This window comes from Halyomorpha halys, unplaced genomic scaffold, assembly GCF_000696795.3.
Source record: "Halyomorpha halys isolate HHAL.00 unplaced genomic scaffold, Hhal_1.1 Scaffold400.1, whole genome shotgun sequence".
Taxonomy (NCBI): domain Eukaryota; kingdom Metazoa; phylum Arthropoda; class Insecta; order Hemiptera; family Pentatomidae; genus Halyomorpha; species Halyomorpha halys.
The window spans coordinates 144,050-166,019 of record NW_027106113.1 but is presented as its reverse complement, the minus strand read 5'-3'; the positions used below and the strand labels follow the sequence as shown (position 1 = coordinate 166,019).

The window sequence follows — 21,970 nt, the reverse complement described above, 5'->3', positions numbered from 1 at the left end:
TATATACACATATTCTTACAGAAGATGGCTGGGGGGGAGGGAGGGGGAGGATCGGTAAGTCCATATCGACAACACCAGAGTCAAGTCTAATCTCATTTGAGATGGACGTTTTGAGTCCTATGTCGAGTCGGTACAAATAAATCGACGGCTGAGAGTCCATTGAAAGGCGGTGCACTAAAAACTAGCAGTTGGTGAGATGGTGTCGTGGGTGAGAATGTGACAGAAATCAGACCGCTCCAATCCTTGTTAATAATGATCTTGATCCAATCTTTGCTTGCTGATATTTGCTAATACTGATCTTTAATAGCTTCTAACAGCCTATATTCAGTCTCTAGTTCCACTGCAGTCAGTATTGTTGCTGTATACGTCCCACGGCAGCGAAGTATTTATACACACGTACAACAACAAACCTCTAATTGTCCATCATTTTACCTTAGAAATTTTTAAATATAAATTTAAAATACAAGTAACTTGTAGTTAAAGTAAACAAAAATGAACTAATAAATAAAATAAAAAATAGAAGTAAAATGGAACTAAATAAAAAAAAAAAAAGAAACTGAACAATTGGGCTTTAACAATGGTAAAATTTAAACATTATATTTAGTATATTGCGAAAAAATTTACATTGGTAAAACTCCCCCAAAAAACCAAAACAAGTCAATATATACTTGGACTCACCCTGGTGCCCCAATATACATTGGCTTTTAAAAACACAAAAAGGCTCTTTTAGAGATAATAAATTATTTATATACAATGCTTATATGAAAATAAGTCACGACCTGAGCTGTTACTGGAATGTCAGCTGACTGAGGCAATCAGCTGATTGAATGATATAAATAGAGGAGCGCTTAGATGAATAAAGCATTGTTTCAGTTGCAAACGAGAGTGCCATTACTTGTCCCTTTTTCTCTTTTTTGAGTTTTCGAACCCGATAACACATAACTAATACACATATTAACAATCGTATTTTTATATTTTCATAATAAAAATATTAAAACAGTTAAATTAGTTATATATAAAACCAACCTGATGTTCAAGACCTTAGCCTCTTCTAGTTTCGCCAGATTAGAGCTCCTTAGGTACTTAGTCATCTAGAACAAAAAGAAAAACTATATATGAAATAAATGTAGTAATTATTTTTAAGGTAAAAACAAAATATTTAGTGTCCAATGATTCAAATAATTAATTAAAAAAATATATAAAGTACCATCAATTTTAACAAAGTTCAGTATTCAAAAATGTTTGAATTCGTGTAGCACAAGAGACGTGAAAAAAAATCTTCCTAAATTTAATCACGAGATATCATGAGTTTTTCAAATACTAAGAATTCTTATATAATTGAACAAGGGATTTGTTAAATGAACTGCACAGTTTTTATTTTTAGGCCTATAATGAGGATTGAGTTACTACAGATTTTTATTTTAATTCATTTAATTAAAATTTAAAATCCAGGAGGTCATAGGTAAATCCGAACTTCACCTAAATTACAATTATTGAAAAGGAACTTAAGAGGATCTTTGGAGGGTGGGTAATCCAGTCTTTAAGTAACAAAAACAATCAGGTAGTGGAGAGGAAACCGATGGACTTCATATTCACTAACCCTTAGTAGAACCACTCAATTTTTTTAATGATGTGTTCTAAATAAAAATTAGATTCCCCGGAATAATATATCGTACAACTCACAAATATTGGCATCTTTAATACTATGAAAAAGAGGAGTTTAACATTTTTTTACAAGAATATTTCAAAATTTATTAAGTGGGCTGATATATTTCCGATTTAATAGAGTATTCAAGTAATAAGTATTTGTCAATAATTCAGATTTATGAATGTTATACACATATACTCTAAATTAATAATTCTAGAGTAATATACACTAAATAAATTCAATCTTCTTTTCTGAACCAGCACTCAAATTAAAGCTAGTTAAATTTGCTATAAAATGGTTAATGATGTTTACCTTTGTAGTAATAGTGGTTTTTATGATATTTGACTAAATAAACTCACTACTAAAATGTTAATAAAATTTCTAGTTGTTCGTATAAAATATTGGATTTAAAAAAAAATATATATCTCTAGACCCATAAGACGCACATACGTCTACCGACACTCAAAATAAATGAAATTGAACTTACTATACAGTAGTTTCAGACACTTATCTTCGTAGGGGTAGTAGTTTTATGATATTCACATATGAATATGAATTTGACAAATAAAAACTATAAAGCAATTTATTTTAGCAACTTTCAAGAACACTACTACTCCTACGAAAATAAATGTGATAAACTTCTTTATAGCTCATTAAACTAGCTTTAATTTGAGTGCTAATAGACGTCACATAGTTCGTGAGATATATTATTTTTCAAAATAAATTCACTAACTACTGATGTTTCAGTACGTTCCATACAACATTTTTATGAAATGCTTTTTAAAAAGCTATATCTCAGGAATTATTGAACGTAAATAGCTCTATTAGGGCTTACATTTCAGCAAACTTACTCTACTTTAAATGATGCTTTCTTAGATTTTCGATTGTTGTTAGTAATTTTAAAGATATAGAGCTCCGAATAAAAGAATAATTATTTTTAACGTTCTGAAACAGCCGACATTTTTTATTCCCCCTACCTATACTTGCCAGACTCATCAATTTGGACTAGTAATTATACATATTTTTCAATTAAGTAATTAAAAATTGGGGTGCAATAGCTACCTTTTTCTCCTCTTGGGCTCTTGTACTTGTAGTTTAGGTATGGTATACAGCAAAATATAGAATCGGAATAATTTTCGGATAGGAGGTGTAGTATGTAAAAGTGAACAAAACAAGTGTAAAAAAATCTATACGAGCGAATAAATATAACAGTAAACAGTAAGAAGGATATATACAAGAATAAGCTAACAGAATAAGAAAAAAAATTGCTCATATCGTATTAGGAGGCCTGAAGAAAAGGTAATTACATAATATCCTCAAATTTACGTTTTGTACGTTCATTTAGCGTTCTATGCATTCTAGTACTGAATATGTAGTAGGTGGGGTTCTCATTAATACAAAAAAAAAGTAAAAAGGCAAATTACTCCCAAAATATTGCCGGGATTTGACTGTGTAACGAGGCCATGCAATCTGAATTTTAAAAACCACTATTACAAAAAACTTCATTTTCATTTTTAAATTTCAAATTGTTCCCTAAAGAGTTTCCACTAATAATGCTATTAATAATAGTTATACAAATAAGCTCAAGTATCAGTATTTTTTTAACATTTGAATTAAAAATAAAATAAATATAAGGAGCTCGAAAACATTTGTTGACCAGTTTTGGTTGGTAAAACTTTACTGCACTTCAATATTTCCTAAGCAATGGTAAAAAAAGGAGAAGCAAGAAAATTAAGTTTTTGTATCGGGAAAATATATGTAAACCTAGATTTTATATGATATCTACATATATCGGTTATACTGATAAAGAATTGATAAGCATTTCTAAACTCAAGATATTTCATGAAACTTAAATAAAGTATGAATATTTATTGAATTCCATTTAGAAACACTTAAACAGCTACTAAGATAAATCAAAGTTGGTATATTAAATTATAGTAACCATTTCTAAAATTGTATTCTGTGGAAAACAAGTCTCTTAAACATGCATAATCCAAATAAGTCAGAGTCAAGGAATAACCTCAGAAGGAGGTTTAAGGAGTTGTTGGAAAATCCAGGAATAAATAAAATTTCTGGGTTATTAAACAGGGCTTAGATTGAATTAGATCCTAACAGTGCAGGTATGAGAAAACATGAAAAACCAATCGTTTTTTAAAACTTTTTACACAGCTTCAGTATCATATGAAATGCTTGATATGATAGGTAATAACACCCGCAATAATCCTAATTTTTTTTTAAATATTTATTTATTGCTATTTACAACTATAAGTAAATCTGATCTAAGTTAAATTGGAGTGTTACAGGCGTGTAGAGAAACTACCCATTGGTAGCACTCTAATGACATTTTTAATATAATTATTAATAAAAAATATTCTATGGATCAAAACATTCTAATTTTATAATGTGCATGAATGGGTCTACATCGTTTGCTGCACAATAAAAAATTAATATTTGTTAGGTAATCTGGAACTCTATGAAATTATTGTAAAATGTATTTCATGAAGATGAAATAAATTTTAAAATGTACAAGAAAATGTCTTAGTTTTGTTAAAATAAAATAAAAATGTGACGTCTAAGTTGCCAAAAAGATGTTGTTTGTGTGTTTGAAAACTTACATAAGATATTTTTTTAAACAAATTCTGAAATAAGGCTTTTGAACAAACGAAGATTTGATGGAAATTTAGAATTTAGTCTCAATTAATTGAAAAATAGATAACAAAAGTAATGACACAACTATAACAAAAAAAATAATTATAAACCAAGTCATTTTCGGTGTTTGTTGTTTTAGTCACGGTTTTTTTGCCTTTCGTATCGAAAATGACCAAAACTATTGTCTTTAACTGGACTATTAATGTGAGATGTGCTATCGTTTGTCTGTTATGTGTGTTCTTGTTTTTTTCTGATCTGATGATGTATTAAATAACGAACAGTTGGTTTTTGAAAACACTGAATTATATTTAAAAAAATACTAATCAAGTTTATTAGGCAATATCCATAAGAAGTAAAGCTAAACTTTGATTTTTTTTTTTTACATAAAACGTATCTATAAGTCTGTACCATAATCTCAAATCTAACACGACCACTTCTAAATAATTAATCTGAACCATGCTTTAATTATGTTTACCTTTAGTGTAAATTAGTTTGTAATCTATCTAGGTTAATTGCCATATTAGTTTGAATAAACAGCCTATGTGTGTTGATGGATATCATTCATTCTTGAACTTAATTCATATTTAGTAAGTATATATTTACAATACAACTTAAACCGTCCAACTGTTTGGGAATGAAGGTTTTACGTAAAATAATTAGTTCTACATATCACCTACCTCCTTAAGTTTTTCTAATTCTTAAATCTGGAGTGTTTTTAGAATTTTTTATTTTTTAATATTTTATTGAAATTTACAACTGTATATTACATAATACAGTGAGTAAATTTGATATTAGTTAAAATGGAGTGTTACAGGGGTGTAGAACAACTAGCCATTGGCAGCACTCTAATGACATATTACATTAGACGGTCTCGTGCCCATCTTCTTTTCAGGTGCCTCGGAGGATTGTCAGGAATGGATGAGGATGCAAGATTAGAAACTAGGGGTTTTGAGTGGTTAGGGATTTTGTAATGGAAGAAATGATATCTGGTTTGGGCTAGATCGGTTACATAGGGAACATAAAGGTCTTTATGAATGATTTTATTTCTGATAAGGAAGGAGCATTGAGGATTTTACGAAGGATTTTGGATTGTAAGGATTTGATACGAGAGGAATTCGGAGGTTTAGTGGAGCCCCAAAGCTCAACTCCATATTACAGTCATGTAGATCAGTCTTTTGTAATGTCCAAGGTAGCGGATCTGTTCGACAGGGGTAAGAGTAACGTCATTAAATGAAACTGTAAAGCAGTCAGCAGGTTTACGACGAAGAGTATAAGTGATTTGATGGGATTTGTTGGAATTTATCTTAATCCTCCAATTAAGACACCAATCTTCGAGGGCTGTGATATGGGATTGGAGATGTTGGGATACAATTAATGGGTTATTATTAACAGCGAGCACACATGTGTCATCGGCATACGTGGTGAGGATAGTGTTAGGATTGGTTGGAATGTCAGCTGTATAGACGGTGTAGAGGATGGGACCAAGGATACTATCTTGAGGAATAATCCTAATTAAATCAGTTATTTAATGCTTTCAGTAATATGTTTAATTATATTTGTCAATCGCTGTATTATATTTTTATCTTTCAGTTAATTAGGTCTTTTAACAAGTTGTATATTATTGTGATAGTATAAAAAAAAAAATAAGAAAAAAATCACATTATAGTATATGAGATAATAACAATTGAATTTTTTTTAATACTGATTATCAATATTTTAAGAATAATTTTTAATATTTGTTATGTGTAATGTCTTATTTTGAACGGTGGAACTTTCACAAAAGTTGCAAGTCCCGAATACGATTCTGTGGTAACCCTGTAACAAATATTAAAAAATGACTCATTAGTCTCGGAGAAAAACAGCCAACAGCGTAAGAAAGATGTATCGATGGTGTTTTTCTTATTACATTTTTGAATTTTATGTAACTTAAAATTGTAGAAGGTAATTTTTTTTTGGTATATACAGGGTTTTTTTTTACTAAAAATAATTTAATTAAATTAAATCTGTACCACTACAACCCATGAAGGGTCAAAACAAGAAGAAGCACTGTTACTAGGTCAACGGTTGTACAAGCAGATGTTTTGGTTGGAGTCTCGCTTGACCAATTAAGAGTACCCACAGGACTAACTCAACAGCTATAGTTAACAGGTAATAATTACATGTCATAGCAATATTATATATAAAAAAAATGTTTTGTTATATCAACTGAGCAATTTCCCTTTATTATGTCGAGGCTAATAAAAAGCTTCATCTAATTTTCGAAGACAATAAGGGTTAATCAAGTACCTAATTGATAATTACTAACAAACACTGAGCTTTTATTATGTATCAAAGGCTAAAATGTTCGTTTATTGTTACGACAGTGTCATAGAAACATTTTAGGGAATGCATTTTCCTTCAATTACATGAAGAAATTATTCATCGCTAGTGATAATGAATAACTTACAACAAAGTGGAATAATTAAACTTCATCGTTCAAATTTACTTTAAATTTGTGGCCACAGAGGTAGGAATTATCTGCGTGAAACAAGCAAGCTAACTGACTGCAACTTTTATTATTTTTATATATTTTATTTAATAAATAAAAAAACAATAATAAGTAAATAAAGAATCGTAATTTATCTAAAAAAATTCATAAAGAGATACATGTGAAAGTTCAAGGGTTCAACCAAAATAATGTAAATTAAGAAATGCAGAAACTTCTAAAAAATATTTCAAAAACTTCTGAACTACAAAGTTTATAAAATATTATTCCCCGTATACATATATATGTATATACTTGTGTACATTCACACTTAGGAGAATGTTATTTAAATTTATTGTTATATTTATTTAAAACATTCTGTTCTCTGGTTGACAGAATAGATATTTCTTTTTTTAAAATAAACCCTTCTGTACACCACTGATTGGCTACAAGTCCAATTAAAGTAGCCTGTTGGAGATAGATTGACGTAGGTCGTGAGAAGAATTGGAGTGGCTTCGATGGGTGAACGTATTGGACATGTGCCTTCAGATTCACCAGCTTTAGAAATAATATAATAAAAAGAGTTTTTCGATTGAAGTCAGTTATTCATTCACTGTGGCCCTTCAAATAAATATATATTATGATATATAGTAATAGGTTAGGCCGGTTCCATGAATTTGAACAAAGTGCCGATTTAGAAGAAATGGTATCAGGAAGTTATTATTATGACCTTGTATTAAAAAATACTGACCAATCAAGATGATTTCCTAAATAATTATAATTTTGATTTTGGGAAAGATACTGATACAATTTTTCTCAAATCTCTTCTTTCGAAAAATCCAAACAACCAAATAAAACTTTTAAACTCATCTTCCTAGATTAAAACCAGAAGAAAAAATTAAGGAGCTCTGTTACAATGTTTTTCACCAACGAAATGACTTAATAAATCACTAATTTTACTAATAATAAATCAAGAACATTGTTCACAACTATTCACGACCCCGTGACTGTTAAGAAACTACACTGGAAGGAAAAAACCTCTAATTGGAGTTTTTACCTATACGATTGCTTGAGTACTCTATCGCAAGCATTGTATATCGGTTTTTTATGGTCTCATATAAGTAGCTGGGATAAACAGTGAAATAGTTTTCCGTAGGGATATCTGAAATTTAATTGAGCGTAGGAATTATCTGCGTGAAACAAGCAAGCTAATGACTGCAACTTTTATTATTTTTATATATTTTATTTTATACCAGATCGGCCTGATGGGCCTTACCTGTTTTTTTTTAACAGTTGATTATGGGGGGGAGGGTATGATCTCGTACAAAAGACACCCCAAACTATAAATAATGTTATTAAAAGAAGAAAACAAATAAATAGATAAGAATAATGCTTTTTAATAAAAGAGGAAAGTAAAATTAATAACAAAAAATAATGATATTGGAACACTTGAATAAAACAAACAATAGCCCTCTAATAGTAGAAAGAAACAAGTTAATTTGAAAAAAGGACGAGAGAAGAAAATAGAAAAATAAAAATAATAATAATGAATAAATAAAATGAGTAACAATAAAAAGTAAAATAAAGGTAGTGTGACTATGAATTAATTTTATATTTATTAAAATTTATAAAAGAATGTCCTGTAGTAGTCTGGACTTCAGTCTTCAGGTTGAGGTTGGGTTTCCCAGGTTGTTGGTCACTGCTCCATTATCTGTCGGCAACTGGGAGTGGAACTTCTGCAGCTTTTATGATACAATGAATTGGGAACCCAGGGCTGTCAATAGGACTCTGATCTAAACTCAAAGGGCAGATGGATTTGGAGAAAAGTCCTCCGAAATTATTTGAGTAGAATGAAAGACGTAAAGTGTGTAAATTTTGTACTAAGAAAAATAACGGGAAGTCAGCATTGAAATGTGAACGGTGTTCGTCAACGATATGTAAGGAAGATACAATACATTTTTTTTAAATAATTTATTTATTGTAATTTACAACTGTATACATATATACACATCAAGTAAATATAAAACATTTTAGCATAATTTTCCATTTGGAAGTGACAGGAGACGCTAATGAGTCTTTATAATTAACGATAGTAACTCCTATAATTTTTACTAACCGTAATTTGATGTTTCACTCCTGTAATGTTTTAATTTTTTTTTTCGGTTTTTCTACATTATTAAAGTTGAATAAAGAAACTATCAAGTGGCTGATGGGTCTGCAAGTGAGAGGTGGAAGTTTAAATACGAAAGAACTGAAGGTGGCACTCAGACCCCCCTCGCGAGTAATCGTGTCACGGAACGGAGCACGAGTCCTAGAGGGTTAATCAGAAGCACACGCTCCTTTATTCAACATTCCCAAGAAAGCATGTACAACCTAAATTTAATGTGTGAAACCTAAGGGCCCTGCCAGTAAATAATAAATCCTATTTAACGTATGAATAAGAATTTAAAATAAAAGCCGATAAGCGTATTTCAGTTTTTAAAAATAAACCTTTTAAAATTTATTTTGTAACGTTAATCATCAGCCTTTCCATTCTAAAGTCCCTCCAGACTTATTTTTAACACAAACATTTGTTCTAACTCTGTGTAAACTGTTCTGATATTCGCATTTATCTCATCCTCATTTATTTTGTCGCGGCAAAAGGATGTGATGGGGTGTTGCCTGTGATGAAATGCTGCTTACTTTCTTGTTTTTTCCTCTTGTATTTATTTCTATCTTACTTATAGAAAGGTATTATTCTTTAAATATAAATTTCTTAATAAGTCTATGTCCATCGCAGAGGCACTGTAGACTCCTTGAGGTTGATCCCGCAGTTAGAGTATAGACAGTTTAAGTAGGGCGGATTTAAAAGTTTGGTAGCCCCAAGCCCTAAGAGTTTTGGCCGCTCCCTCTTCATATCATCGGAGAAGAAGGGTGTAAGTTCAATCCGACGTTTTTCCCCAATAAAATAATCTCTATGATGAAAATATTTCTTGAATCTCATAGTGACATCTTTATTGACTTCATAAGGCTTGTTAAACCTAATAATAATTATCTATTAAATTACGTTCTAAATTATATCCAGTTCGGGCTAGATCGGTTGCATATGGAATATTAAGGTCTTTATGTATGATTTTATTTGTAAAAAGTAAGGAGCATTAAGAATTTTATATTGCAACGATTGGATACAAGAGGAATTCGAAGGTTTAGTGGAGCCTCAGAACTCAACTCAGTATATCCTGATTGGCCTTATTACAGTCATGTAGATCAGTCTTTTTTAATGAATTAGAAGTTTAGACCGTTTGTCCAGTAAGTGCTCTAATAGTCGAATCTAGGGTGTGGCATAGGCGTTTTAAAATGAGTTTTTTTGAGAATTTTGCCCATGATTGGTAATAGAGAGATCGGACGGTAGTAGGATGGGTATTCAGGGGGCTTTTGGGTTTGGGTATCACTTTAACAATTGATGATTTTCGTGGGTCAAGAAAATATGTGGAACGAAGTACGGCGTTATATATGTAGGTAAGGAATAGAATGGCTTTCCGAGGAAGAAATTTTAGGATGTGGGATGTTATTAGGTCGTGTTCAGGAGCTTTGCGGGTAAGTAATCTATGAATGAAACTAGATATCTCTGAAGGATGAAATGCTTTAGGTCGGAGAGCCATTTGGAGCGGAATATTTAGTTCTGCTTCAATACATTCACGGTGAATTGGGTTAAAGATATCAGGATGTGGAATAAAGGTTTTAGAAAGGTGTTGTTCGAATGTTTATGATTTTTCTTCATCAGTTCTGGTTCAGGTTTGGGATTTGGTGAGAAATGGGTGGTTAAAATTTTTGAAATTCAGCAGTTTTTTGGTGGTTGAATATGATAATATAAAACTCTAAGAAATCGCCCTGACTGACGCTAGACGTTGTTGCATTTTCAAACTCATGATGTCAAATTCAAAAAATTGGTCCAGTCCAAGGGTAAGTGCATGTGAAAAACAAACCAATGGAGTTCTTTGTTGTCACGTGTATTTTTAGGATGTCCAAAGCGAGATTGTTTTTTCAAATAAAATTTCCAGGCATTTTTTGAGAAATAAGAAGAAAATACCTTTTTTCAGATATTTTTAAATGCATTTTTTAGAAAAAGGTACCCCCTTAGGTTAAATAAGATAAAATTGTCTATCTATTTGTTTCGAAGATTTCAAATCTATGGTCTACAGAAAAATATAGTGTTTTTCTTTGAATTACTCATTATCTATGAAATTTTTAAAGTAACTCAAAATATAAATTACAAGAGCATTAAACTTCGTATAGAGTATGTGTGAAGTCGTTAGTATGCGAGCGTATGAAAGGTCGTTAAAAGGATGATAGTACTTGGTTACGATATGACTCGGGGGACACATTCGAGTTATAGGTAGTACAATAACCAATAACAATGAAGGTAGGAAAACAACAGTGGAAAAAAGTCAGTTATTTCATACTAATTTTTTATTACTTTAATGAAGCCTACATATAATACCAGTCAAAATTGATGAGTCTGCCAATTATAGTGGAAATAAAAAAATGGCAGCTGTTTCAATACGTTAACAAAAAGTAATTAATCATTTGGAGCTCTGTATCATTAAAATTATCAATAATACTACAAAACCTAATAAAGCAGCTAGTTAAATATATCATAAAGTATTTTATAACGTTTATCTTCGTATGTGTTGTGTTTTTACAATATGTGCAAACATAAATTTAAAAAATATTGATTTCTATTTGTTTAGATAAACTCTTTATGAAAAAATATCTCAGAGAGATTATTCAGTAATAGTTTACAGTCCTTTACATTTATTAATTTTCTCTACATAACCATGCCAATTCTGAATATTTGAGATTAGAAACATACTATGAAAACTAGGATATGAAATGAAATTTACCTGCTTCTGTAGCTTCGCTTCGAGTGACTTTCCATGTTCAAGCAGCGAAGAAGTGTTGATAAGCTTCAATGTGCACTCAAAATGGGACATATCTGGAAAATTATAATACAAATTAAAGAGTTAAAAGAGTCCATCTCTTATTAATATTGCATTAGATATTATTAGTTGAAGTTTGAGAAATATGATTAATAATATGTTAATGAAAAAGATAACGTTATGAAATAAATATAATTTTGATTATGAATTAAAAAAGAGATAGACAATAAGAAGAAAGAGGATAGGTATTTGCTCATGTAAGACTGTATTTTAGATATTTGATTTATCTTATTAAAGTAATACGATTTGTGGCAAAAACACCTTAATAAATAAGTTACAATTAAAATAATATATTTTTGGCAATGGTCCTCCCATTGGCTCTAATTAGTGAGCTCTTAGCAACAATGTACGATGGGCGACACTGGAAAGAGCTCAATTGGTTAGTATTTGAGGGATTAATGCCATACCACATTTTTCATCATTCAAATGTTTCTTAAAATATGAGTACTAAATTGTTATTTTAAACTATTAAATAGTTAAAAACCTTGTTTTCAAGGTATATAGGAGGGGTGGCTACAAGTCGATCGAGGCCAATTTGGGTTGATCGTCGATTTCATTCAATGTCTGTGGTGGAACTCTGTGTACCATGGACTTTAAAGTGATTATAGAAGACAAAACTTTCAAGCAACAGTTTGAGACATATAAGTCAAAAGTTATTAATTACCCATGTTATTGTAATTCCTCTGGATATGAATTTTTTGGCTCTTTAAATAATTATTTATGTTATTTATAACGTAGGTAGATAAGCCGTATATTTGTATTTCAGTACGATGTGTACTCAGCGAGCTATTGGTAGATTACAAAAAGTAAATTATTTAATTCATGATTCATTTTCCTGGCCCAAAAAAAAAAAAAAAAAATTCGAAAGTGAAATATTGAAATCATATTATGAGCCATACTGTGCAGCTTTATAACAATAATTTTTTTCATATTTACGAACAAATACAACCAATACATTGCAGTTGATGAAATTGTTGTTTTAAGTTAGTAAAAATCTGTCTTGATTTCAGAAAATCTTGAAAAATATTTTAGGTAACGCATATACGGAATGCTGCTATCAAAATTTGGCCTTGGAAATTTATTTTCTTCATAAACCTATATCTCAAAAACTTAATAAATGATTTAAAAAATCAAAAATAGTTTTGATCATATATATTACTTATCAACCTATATCTCGCCGGAATTTACCTGATACTGAAACACAGTGAATAAACAGAATATATTTCACACCCCTTCTTCCCCCTATGACAAGTCGATCACGACACACTTATTAGATAGAAAGTAGATCTTAAATACAGAAAAGTTAGCCACCTCTCGTATAAAACGTTTTTTTTTGTTAAGTTTTATTATTTGTATGTTTTCAGTTAACAATTGTTTTATGGGTCCTTTTTTTGTATATTTTGTAAATAATCTCATTAAAAAAAAGTAACTTAAAAAACTCTCCTCACATTGAATCACACCAAGCAAAAGTCAACTAATACATAGTGAAGTTTTTTACCAACTATTTTGTTGGTAGAATGATTATTAAGTAAAATTAAGAATTAATTGAAAAATAATTAAAGAAATCGATGAGGAATCTTCTTTCTAATAAACCAAGGTGGCTGGATCAAGCTAGTAAAGAACTTCGACACTTTGTTATTTTGTACACAGTTGTCTGACAGTCCATTGACTCTTGAAAAGTTCATTTGAAGAATTTACTAAAGAATCTCGTAATATAAGTTTGTTTGGTGATCAATCGCTAGTAACACCCATTGTGTATTCTTCATGGAGATTCATCATCAAAATACAGGACGAAAACCCAGTACTTACATACGAAATGAATCTTAATTAAACGCCAACGAGAAATCTCTCAGAAGAAAACCTTGGAAACCAACCATTAACAAGTGGGATAACAATATATATTCGAAAAAAAAATGATATTGAGTCATTTAACATGTGAATAGAATCAGTATAGGGGTCATCATAACGAAAGAATTATTGAATTACAAGAAGATATAAGTTTCCAACATTTTATCACGTCAAATTATGTATTTTAGTAGACGGGTAGTCTGTTACCAATACATTAAGCTTGAAAAACTATACCTTTGAAGAATCAGGTAAGAGGGGAAAATACTATTACCAAAGATCTCTGGACGCTTCCAAACGAGCGTTGTTGGAGAACATTTTGAGACAGGCTCCTAATGAAGGCTCATTCAGAAGGCCAAGGACCGCGCCAGGCTGTTGCACTATTGAAATAAAAAGTTGTTTGGATTTTAGAAATGTAAATTTTCATTTGAAACAGTTTTATTAATTTTCATACTGATTCCTAATTCTCTTTATTTATTTTTCGACTAGCTTACAAATCATGAAGATCTAAAGCCTCCTCTTCCAGCTTCCTCCACATCTGCCTATCTCCGATGGATTTCTGATATATGACGCAAATATCAATCGGATTCAATAAGTTTCGTAATTTCAAATCAAATGTATGAGAGATGTAGGATACAAATAAAAGGATAAGCATAAAGTTCGAATCCTACTTGTTCTGTTTGACTTTTATAATTGTGAAGAGAAAAACCCTATGTGAAATAATGAGGTAATTCAGTACCAAATTAAAAAACTTAAAGACGAAATAATTATTGTGGATATATATGAGAATATCTAGTGGAGAATATATGAGAATATGGCAATGGATATATATAAGGAGTAATCTGATATATAAAAATTTTTTTTTTTTTGTTCGTACTTTATGCACTGCATTTTGTTTGTTTATCCTATTGTGATGGGATTTTCTGCTAAATGGTCCGGATTTTCTGGGGAAGGATATAGACTGCCCCAATGTTTTTATTAAAAAAAATAATTAACACAATCAAGCGTTTTGGACGCGTAGCTCAAAAATATACATTTTTTCAAAGTGATTATATGTCAATCGATTTTTCTCTTTCTGAAAAAACAAGATCAAATTATTACTGATTCTACTAAATGAGTTTTTATTAACTAAAAATTTTAAAAATTTATAATCAGAATTTTAGTAAAGTAGGTAAAAAAATTGTTTTTAGGAAAAAGCAAATCATATTCGTTAAAATATAAATTAGAAATTTTAACCTTTATTTTAAGAATTTCTGCTTTATTTCGGTGACCATTGTTCATATAAACGTTCAAAACTACTCTGCAGTTTATCCAATTCCTGCGTAAATACAACTCAGTTGGAAAGCTGAGTGTCCCCTATTTTAACCTACATTAGCTTACATTAAAATTTTTTAATTTAATACTCTTATTGGGGCGAAATAGTAGTTTCGAATAAAGAAAACACTTTTAAAACATTTTATTTATTATTTCCGATTCTAATTTTATTTTCATTAGATCTGGTTTACGTATTTTGGTGTAGTTTACAGAATCCTAAACCGCTGCCAAGTTTGGTTGAGATTGGTATTTAAGGGAATAGAAAATTCGTATTTAAGGGTTTCTCAAGGCACTAAAAACGAATATAAGCTTTGTTTACTCTTAAAAAATCTTTTCCCACACTTTGAGGTCAGTCAGTCTGAATCGTTTCAATATAGTACTAATATTGAAACACGATGAGGGTTATTATGTAAAAACTATATTTATTTTATGTAGTATATACATAACAGTATCATAAATAGTCAAATTGCCTAAAAATATAAGTAAAATTACCTAATTCAGACGATTATGCAGTGAAGTTGGCTGTTAACTATTATGTAACTATTGTTATCGTCTTATCACTTTATGTATAGATTAATTGTTATGAAAGTTTCAAAAGTGTTCAATTCATATAACGAAGGATTTCTGCTATAATATATTAGAGTCAATGAATTATTTATAAAGAAAAAAAATATATACAAGATTTAAAAAACTATATAGTAGTAATGTAATGAAATAGTTTAATTATGTACAGCACATTTTTTTAATATTCTCATTGTAGTTACTTAATATTGTTTTGTAGGGGAACCTCTGGATGAAACAGTAATCCTGTGAAATCTCGGATTTGTGAATACGGAATTATTGAAAGGCAGGTCATATTTCAGTGACTAAACTTCAATAATAACGATCTCATTTTCTTTATTACGTTACATTATTATGGGATGAAAATTACTAACGAAACACATTACCTAACATCTCCAAACTCATTAATTTCGGGCATCGTTAATATACTACTAAGTTGTATCGTAATCGTTAATACGATCAATTAATTTTTCCCATTGGAGAATACATGAGTCGCGTAACTAGAAAGTTTTACAAGCATTGGTCCATCATATTCTGCCTTTTTGACTATAAAGTAGCGAATATACTATACAATAATGAAGAGGCTTGATTCAACTAAAGATATCTCCGGTTGTTATCTCAGGACGATGGTGAGTTTGGAAATGATGAGGATGGAACAACAAGCAGGAATCCCACTCCCTAGCCACCTCTCCACCTGGAAAAATAGAACGGGATACCAATCAACTGAAGAAATGCTGTTTAAGAAATAGAAAACTTTTGTTGCTCGGCTATACACCATTGTAATAATTCCAACACTAAAATTTTATTATTTGTGAAATTGTTAAAACGATATTCGGTTATTGGAAATCGGTATTTTTTTTTTACTGACCTACTTTTTAATATTTTTTCCGTCTCCCTTTTTAAACCGCTGTATATAATATGGTCTTCTAAATATTTATTGACACAATGTGTAACAATTATTTTGCTTTAAAATATATCAGTAAGGAATATATGAGTGACAGTTCTTAGATAATGAGAATAAGAGGTATTCTTTTAAAACAAAATAACTTCTAAATGCTTCAATAAATATCTTTCAACGCTTGAAAAGGGTTATCCTGTGTTCATCATAAACTCTAGAAATGGAGATTTCACCACTTTTGTTTTAGAACTTTTTTATTATTAGTTATAGCATTCTAAAAATACAAGTTTGGAGACCAATATGATTTGAGGGCATCTGGTAGAACGTCAATTTTAAGAACTATTATTTTTTAAATATATGTATATATAGTTGACCATAAAAATTTAAATATAAGAAATCAGGGTTGCGGTCAAAAAAAGAACAAATAGTTTATAACTATTTTAATGTTCGACGTTTCGCCCCACTTTGGAGGGCTTCATCAGTGCTGTTCAAAGCGAAAGGTTGATGGTGTATATAATATCGTCTTCTAAATATTTATTATTCCAACAAATCACATTTACTCTTCGTCGTAAACCTGCCGACTGCCCTACAGTATACTTTAATAATGTGGCTCTTAACCCTGTAGAACATATTCGTTATGTTGGACTACATCTTGACAAACGACTAACCTGGAATCCTCACACAAGACTGAAAAGACAGGAAACTGCACGCAGATTCCGACTATTACAGCACTTACTAGACAAACGGTCTAAACTTCTAACTCATTAAAAAAGACTGATCTACATGGCAATAATAAGGCCCATCTGGACATACGGAGTTGAGCTTTGGGGCTCCACTAAACCTTCGAATTCCTCTCGTATCCAATCTTTACAATCCAAAATCCTTCGTAAAATCCTCAATGCTCCTTATTTTGTTACTAATAAAACCATCCATAAAGACCTAAATGTTCCTTATGTAACCGATCTAGCCCGAACCCGATATTATCCTTCCATAATAAACTCCCTAACCACCCAAACCCACTAGTTTCTAACCTTGCTTCCTCTTCCATTCCTGGCAATCCTCCGAGGAAAAGAAGATGGCCTCGTGACCTTATATTGTAAACTGTTTTTAGAGTTCTACTACTGGGTAGTTTCTCTACATCCTGTATCATATCATTATGTCATTATGACCAAATTTACTTGTATTTTTTTTATACAGTTGTAAATATCAATAAATAAATAAAAATTATTGATACGATGTGTAACAATAATTATCTTGCTTACAAATACATCAGTTAGGAATATATGATTGGGAGTTCATAGATAATGAGAACCTTTCACTTTGAACAGCCCTGATGAAGCCCTGCAAAGTGGGGTGAATTGTCGGACATTAAAATAGTTATAAACTATTTGTTCTTTTTTTGACCGCAACCCTGACCATCTTCTTATATTTATTATTTTTTAAAATGGTAACTAAATTGCTCCAGATTGATATGGACGGATAACCTTAATCAACCATTAGAAATGCTAGATCATGGGTTTCCTCAAGAGATTTCAAATTCAGCAGTGCAGTAGTGAAGGAAGCTACAATGTTCGACGGTGAAATTGCAGTTGTCCTCATCGCCTAAAGAAAATTTTCAAAAACGCAAGGCAGCCTCTCAAGCCATCCTTGCTCTTTCTATCGCGCATGAAAGTCTATAAAGTGCTATTTCGGAATGTAAATCCCTCCTATACGGCCTGAGACTCCTAGGCAATAATGTGGTCCTGCAGTGGATTTTGATCAGGAAATGAAGAGACAGAATTGCCCCAGTCAAATATTAAGTAGAAAACAAAAAAAGCACACATAGACAAGTGGGAAGGTAAAAGATACAAGTGTGTAGAAAATCCAATTCCAGCTGATCTCTCAAGAAGTTGCCTGCTTTTGCCTGACAAATGGTCACAACTGTAGGTGTAGGCAGGGAAGAATGGACGGAGACTACCATGACGCATGGCCTGCTCTGACTAAAATAAGTAATAAGACTAAGAATAAAAATTAATTATATTGGGCAGCAAGACGTCGGATGGTCGAACAAAAAATAAATTACACTAATTTCACGTTTGCAATACATATATAATGGATTAAAGATTAATACATTTAAGGATAATGATTTGAGTAGAGACTGATAATTTCAGTTTCAGGTCCACTTTCGATATAATGTTGATTTTATCATCTCTCAATATATATTTAGAAATATTTCAACTCTAGTTATCATGCCTTTTTGCACTCAATTTTGTTAGAAAAAATGTTATCAAGGTATAACTAACATTTTGCGTTTTCATACATTATTTTGTAAATAATATGATAATATATTTCGATACGTTTACAACATCCTACTAATACGCATTGTTTTGTCTAAAATGCCCAGGGAGCTGTTTAATAAGAATATGTGCTTTTTCTTAGTGTTTCTTCAAAATGGCTGGGTGGTCGAAAACTCTTCCTTTTCACGAGAGAGTGGTCTAATTATAACCAACCTCAAAACCTTTTGAAATACCTCTTTTTGAGCTACCTCAACTGGGCTATACATGGAACAAAAAGAGCTTTATGGACAACACCACGATAACGGGTGACGATGTGGCCAATGACGCGAGGAATATTGGTATTCGGTACTCGACGTTGGCCGCACCCCCCTTTTTTCTTTTTTTTTTTTTTAATTTCTCACATGAATTTCTCGAAACTACTATTGGGAAAGCCAAGTCCTGTTAACGGGTAGCAGAGCAAAATATTGTGTACAATATTTTTCATAAAAATAACTCTTTTTTGTGGCCATTTTAGAAAAATTAAACATAATTATTAAATTCATTTACTAATTATATATCCCTTTATTTTATTAGAGTACTAAAATTATAAAATAATTAATAGGTTTTTCTTATCATTACATATTTAAAAAGTTATTCATCTATAATTTGAAATATTTACAATTTCCGGTTGTTTCTTTTTCTGGATAACTGTTTTGTTGTGAATTGAAATTGTATATTTTAGTGGTATAATGCCTAAGCAATGCGTCGGAAACAAATTTATCCCACTTCCATTTCAGACGACAAAACTGAAAGTTATTAAATTAAAAGTTTACAAAAAGAAATAAATTTACCAAATTTAAAAGAAAATAATAATAAAGATATTGTTTATGTCTTAGTTTCTGATTTCTTACCCCACTATTTTCTCCCCAAGTATTAAACCAATTTTTATAAAACCTTACAGAACGTTAGGATTTTGGAAAAGGTCCGTAATTGGACCACTGAAAATATCACACCTTGCTAAGAATCAAGTACAATTCACAATTCCAACTAAGGATAACTTGGTTTACTTTGGTATATTTTAATGTTTGTTAGCTGATTTATGTTATTCTGAAACTATGTGAAAACTATACTAACTATATGTAGTTTTCACATAGTTTAAAAAAAAAAAATTAAAGCTGAAATTAACTTACGCAACACATCTGTATTCCTCTAAAATCCAAAATCCTAGATATATCTGATATCATCTAATAAAAGACATATTTATGTTAGTTTTTTGAAAGGTAAAGTAGAATTTTTCAGGAATTATTTTTAAATTATTGAAGTATTTAAAAAAAAAAAACAATTCTTTCCGAAATAGTAACATGGATTTTGATACATCAGTATTATTTGAAACCATTTTACACGAGTATTTTAACGAGTCTGCTTAAAAACCTCGAAACTGCAAAAGTTCGAATCCTGCCTATTTAAGTCTTTTATTTGGTGGTGGCTCCACAGAATGAAAACTCGACTTCCCACTGTGGTTAGAATAGGGTGGTAATCTTTAGTGCCTCTCACCCATCTTATGTCATAAATGGCCAGGGATTAAAAAAATAATTTGTATTTTTTCGCTTTGAAGATTTCAGCTCAAAAGTTTTAAAGTGTAAATATCCAGTAATAATGTTACATATTTTGCAATACTTTGGAACGAAACGCGACTATTGAGTTGTACTGCTGATATCTGGGTCACGGATGGATAATTGAGTTCAGCAACAAAAAATATTGATAAAGGGATCAAGTTCATGTGTAGGGTCCGAAGTGAAAGTTAAAACCGAATTTTTTTACTTTTTCATCCATAAGTCCATAACAATACTTTGGGTGTAACTAGGTCAGTGTAACTAGCTGCGCTACTTCCTGCTTTAGTGATTCCATAAAATAAACATATCTGAGACGTAACCCGTTTCAAGTAGATATATTTTTCCCTCTTGATTCCAATAAGAATTTTTAAAAATTATTCTTTTATTACGGCTCAAGTTTTTTTTTTTATACTGCAAAGTTTCTCAGAGCTTTGTTGGGCTTAAAGTTAATTTTAGCCTCAAAAGGCGAGAAGAATAAATCATGGGAGAACTATAGAGGGCCCTTCATCAAGTTGTAAGTTACCTCCTTGAGCCTCAAAATACCCCATTAATTGTGGTCATACCTTAAAGGACTCTTGATTCCCCCGTGGCTTCTAAATTTCTCCTAGCTAGCACTCATTAGGCTAAGGTTCTTTATAGGGCATTAGTGTGGCCTCGGCGTTTGTCTCAAATACCACTGAGGCTTTTAAGCTTTCAAACGGGATCCTTCTTGAGCAACGGTTAGCATAACTCAGTAATTAACTAGGTAATGAGTTGTTCTTTTATCAAAATTTAACTTCTCTAACTGCCTTTCTGAGGTGGTGAAGGAGCGGACTATTTTTTTGTTTTGTTTTTTAGCTATCATAATTTATTTTTTATCTGCCATCAACTACAATATGTCAAAGTTCAGCCGAATTTAATCTGGCTTCAGGATTTATTTATCGTCACTAAGAATTCAGCTTTTCAACAGTTTTATTTATATTTGATTTGGATAATATATAATAATTTGAAAAATTATATATTTATTTTTCAATGCAGCTCGGGTGCATTGACAAGATCATACATATGTCTAATATTTTTCGATCCAGTAATACAGAAAAAAAATCACTCACAAAAAAAAAATCACTCAGAAAAAAAATCACCCGAACATCCACTCATCATAAGAATTCAATCTTTTCTTCTAAAATTATCACAGCAAGGTAAATCCATTATTTTCATATGGGCTCCAAGCCACAAACTTCAAATTTCACGAGACAAAATATTTTATTTTCAGTCGATGATAAAGAAAAAAGCCTACTAAACTTTGTAGTACTATTTACATTGTGTATAATAATTATAATAAATTATATCTTAGACATTTTTATCAAAATTATAAAAATTTTGGAGGTAGTTTCTGTTTCCCCAAGTTAATATTAGTTTGTAAGGCTGTGCTGTAAATACCTAGCCGCTACTGGACTGTCAATCCAAAGAGACGTTCAACGATAAGGAATTAGATATTCCAAATAGTTTGGCAACTGTTTTCAGCACCCATCAACATGTACAAGCTCCATTTAGATACAGTCAATCAAACATAGGCATCCAAGAGCTAGATAAAATTATTTAAGATAAATGATTCAACAACTTAGACATCTAACATAAGCAACGGCGCCTGTATTTAAATAATATTAAGAAAAGGTAATTACGTGAAATTACATGGAAGGGTGATAAGAAAAAAGAAGTTATTTCAACCTATTTTTCGATTACTTTAATGAAATATATATATATA

General features: G+C 30.8%; 1 protein-coding gene across 1 annotated transcript in view; it reads right to left on the bottom strand.

Moving 5' to 3' along the window:
• LOC106682274 (uncharacterized) overlaps positions 1-21,970 on the bottom strand; it is a 367,154-nt gene that overhangs the window by 265,372 nt on the left and 79,812 nt on the right. Inside the window, exons 4-5 of the mRNA XM_067053653.1 lie at positions 11,645-11,736; positions 1,027-1,091 (exon numbers count right to left, since the gene is read on the bottom strand). Of these exons, the coding sequence (XP_066909754.1) occupies positions 1,027-1,091; positions 11,645-11,736 (157 nt within the window). The remainder of the gene's footprint in view (positions 1-1,026; positions 1,092-11,644; positions 11,737-21,970) is intronic.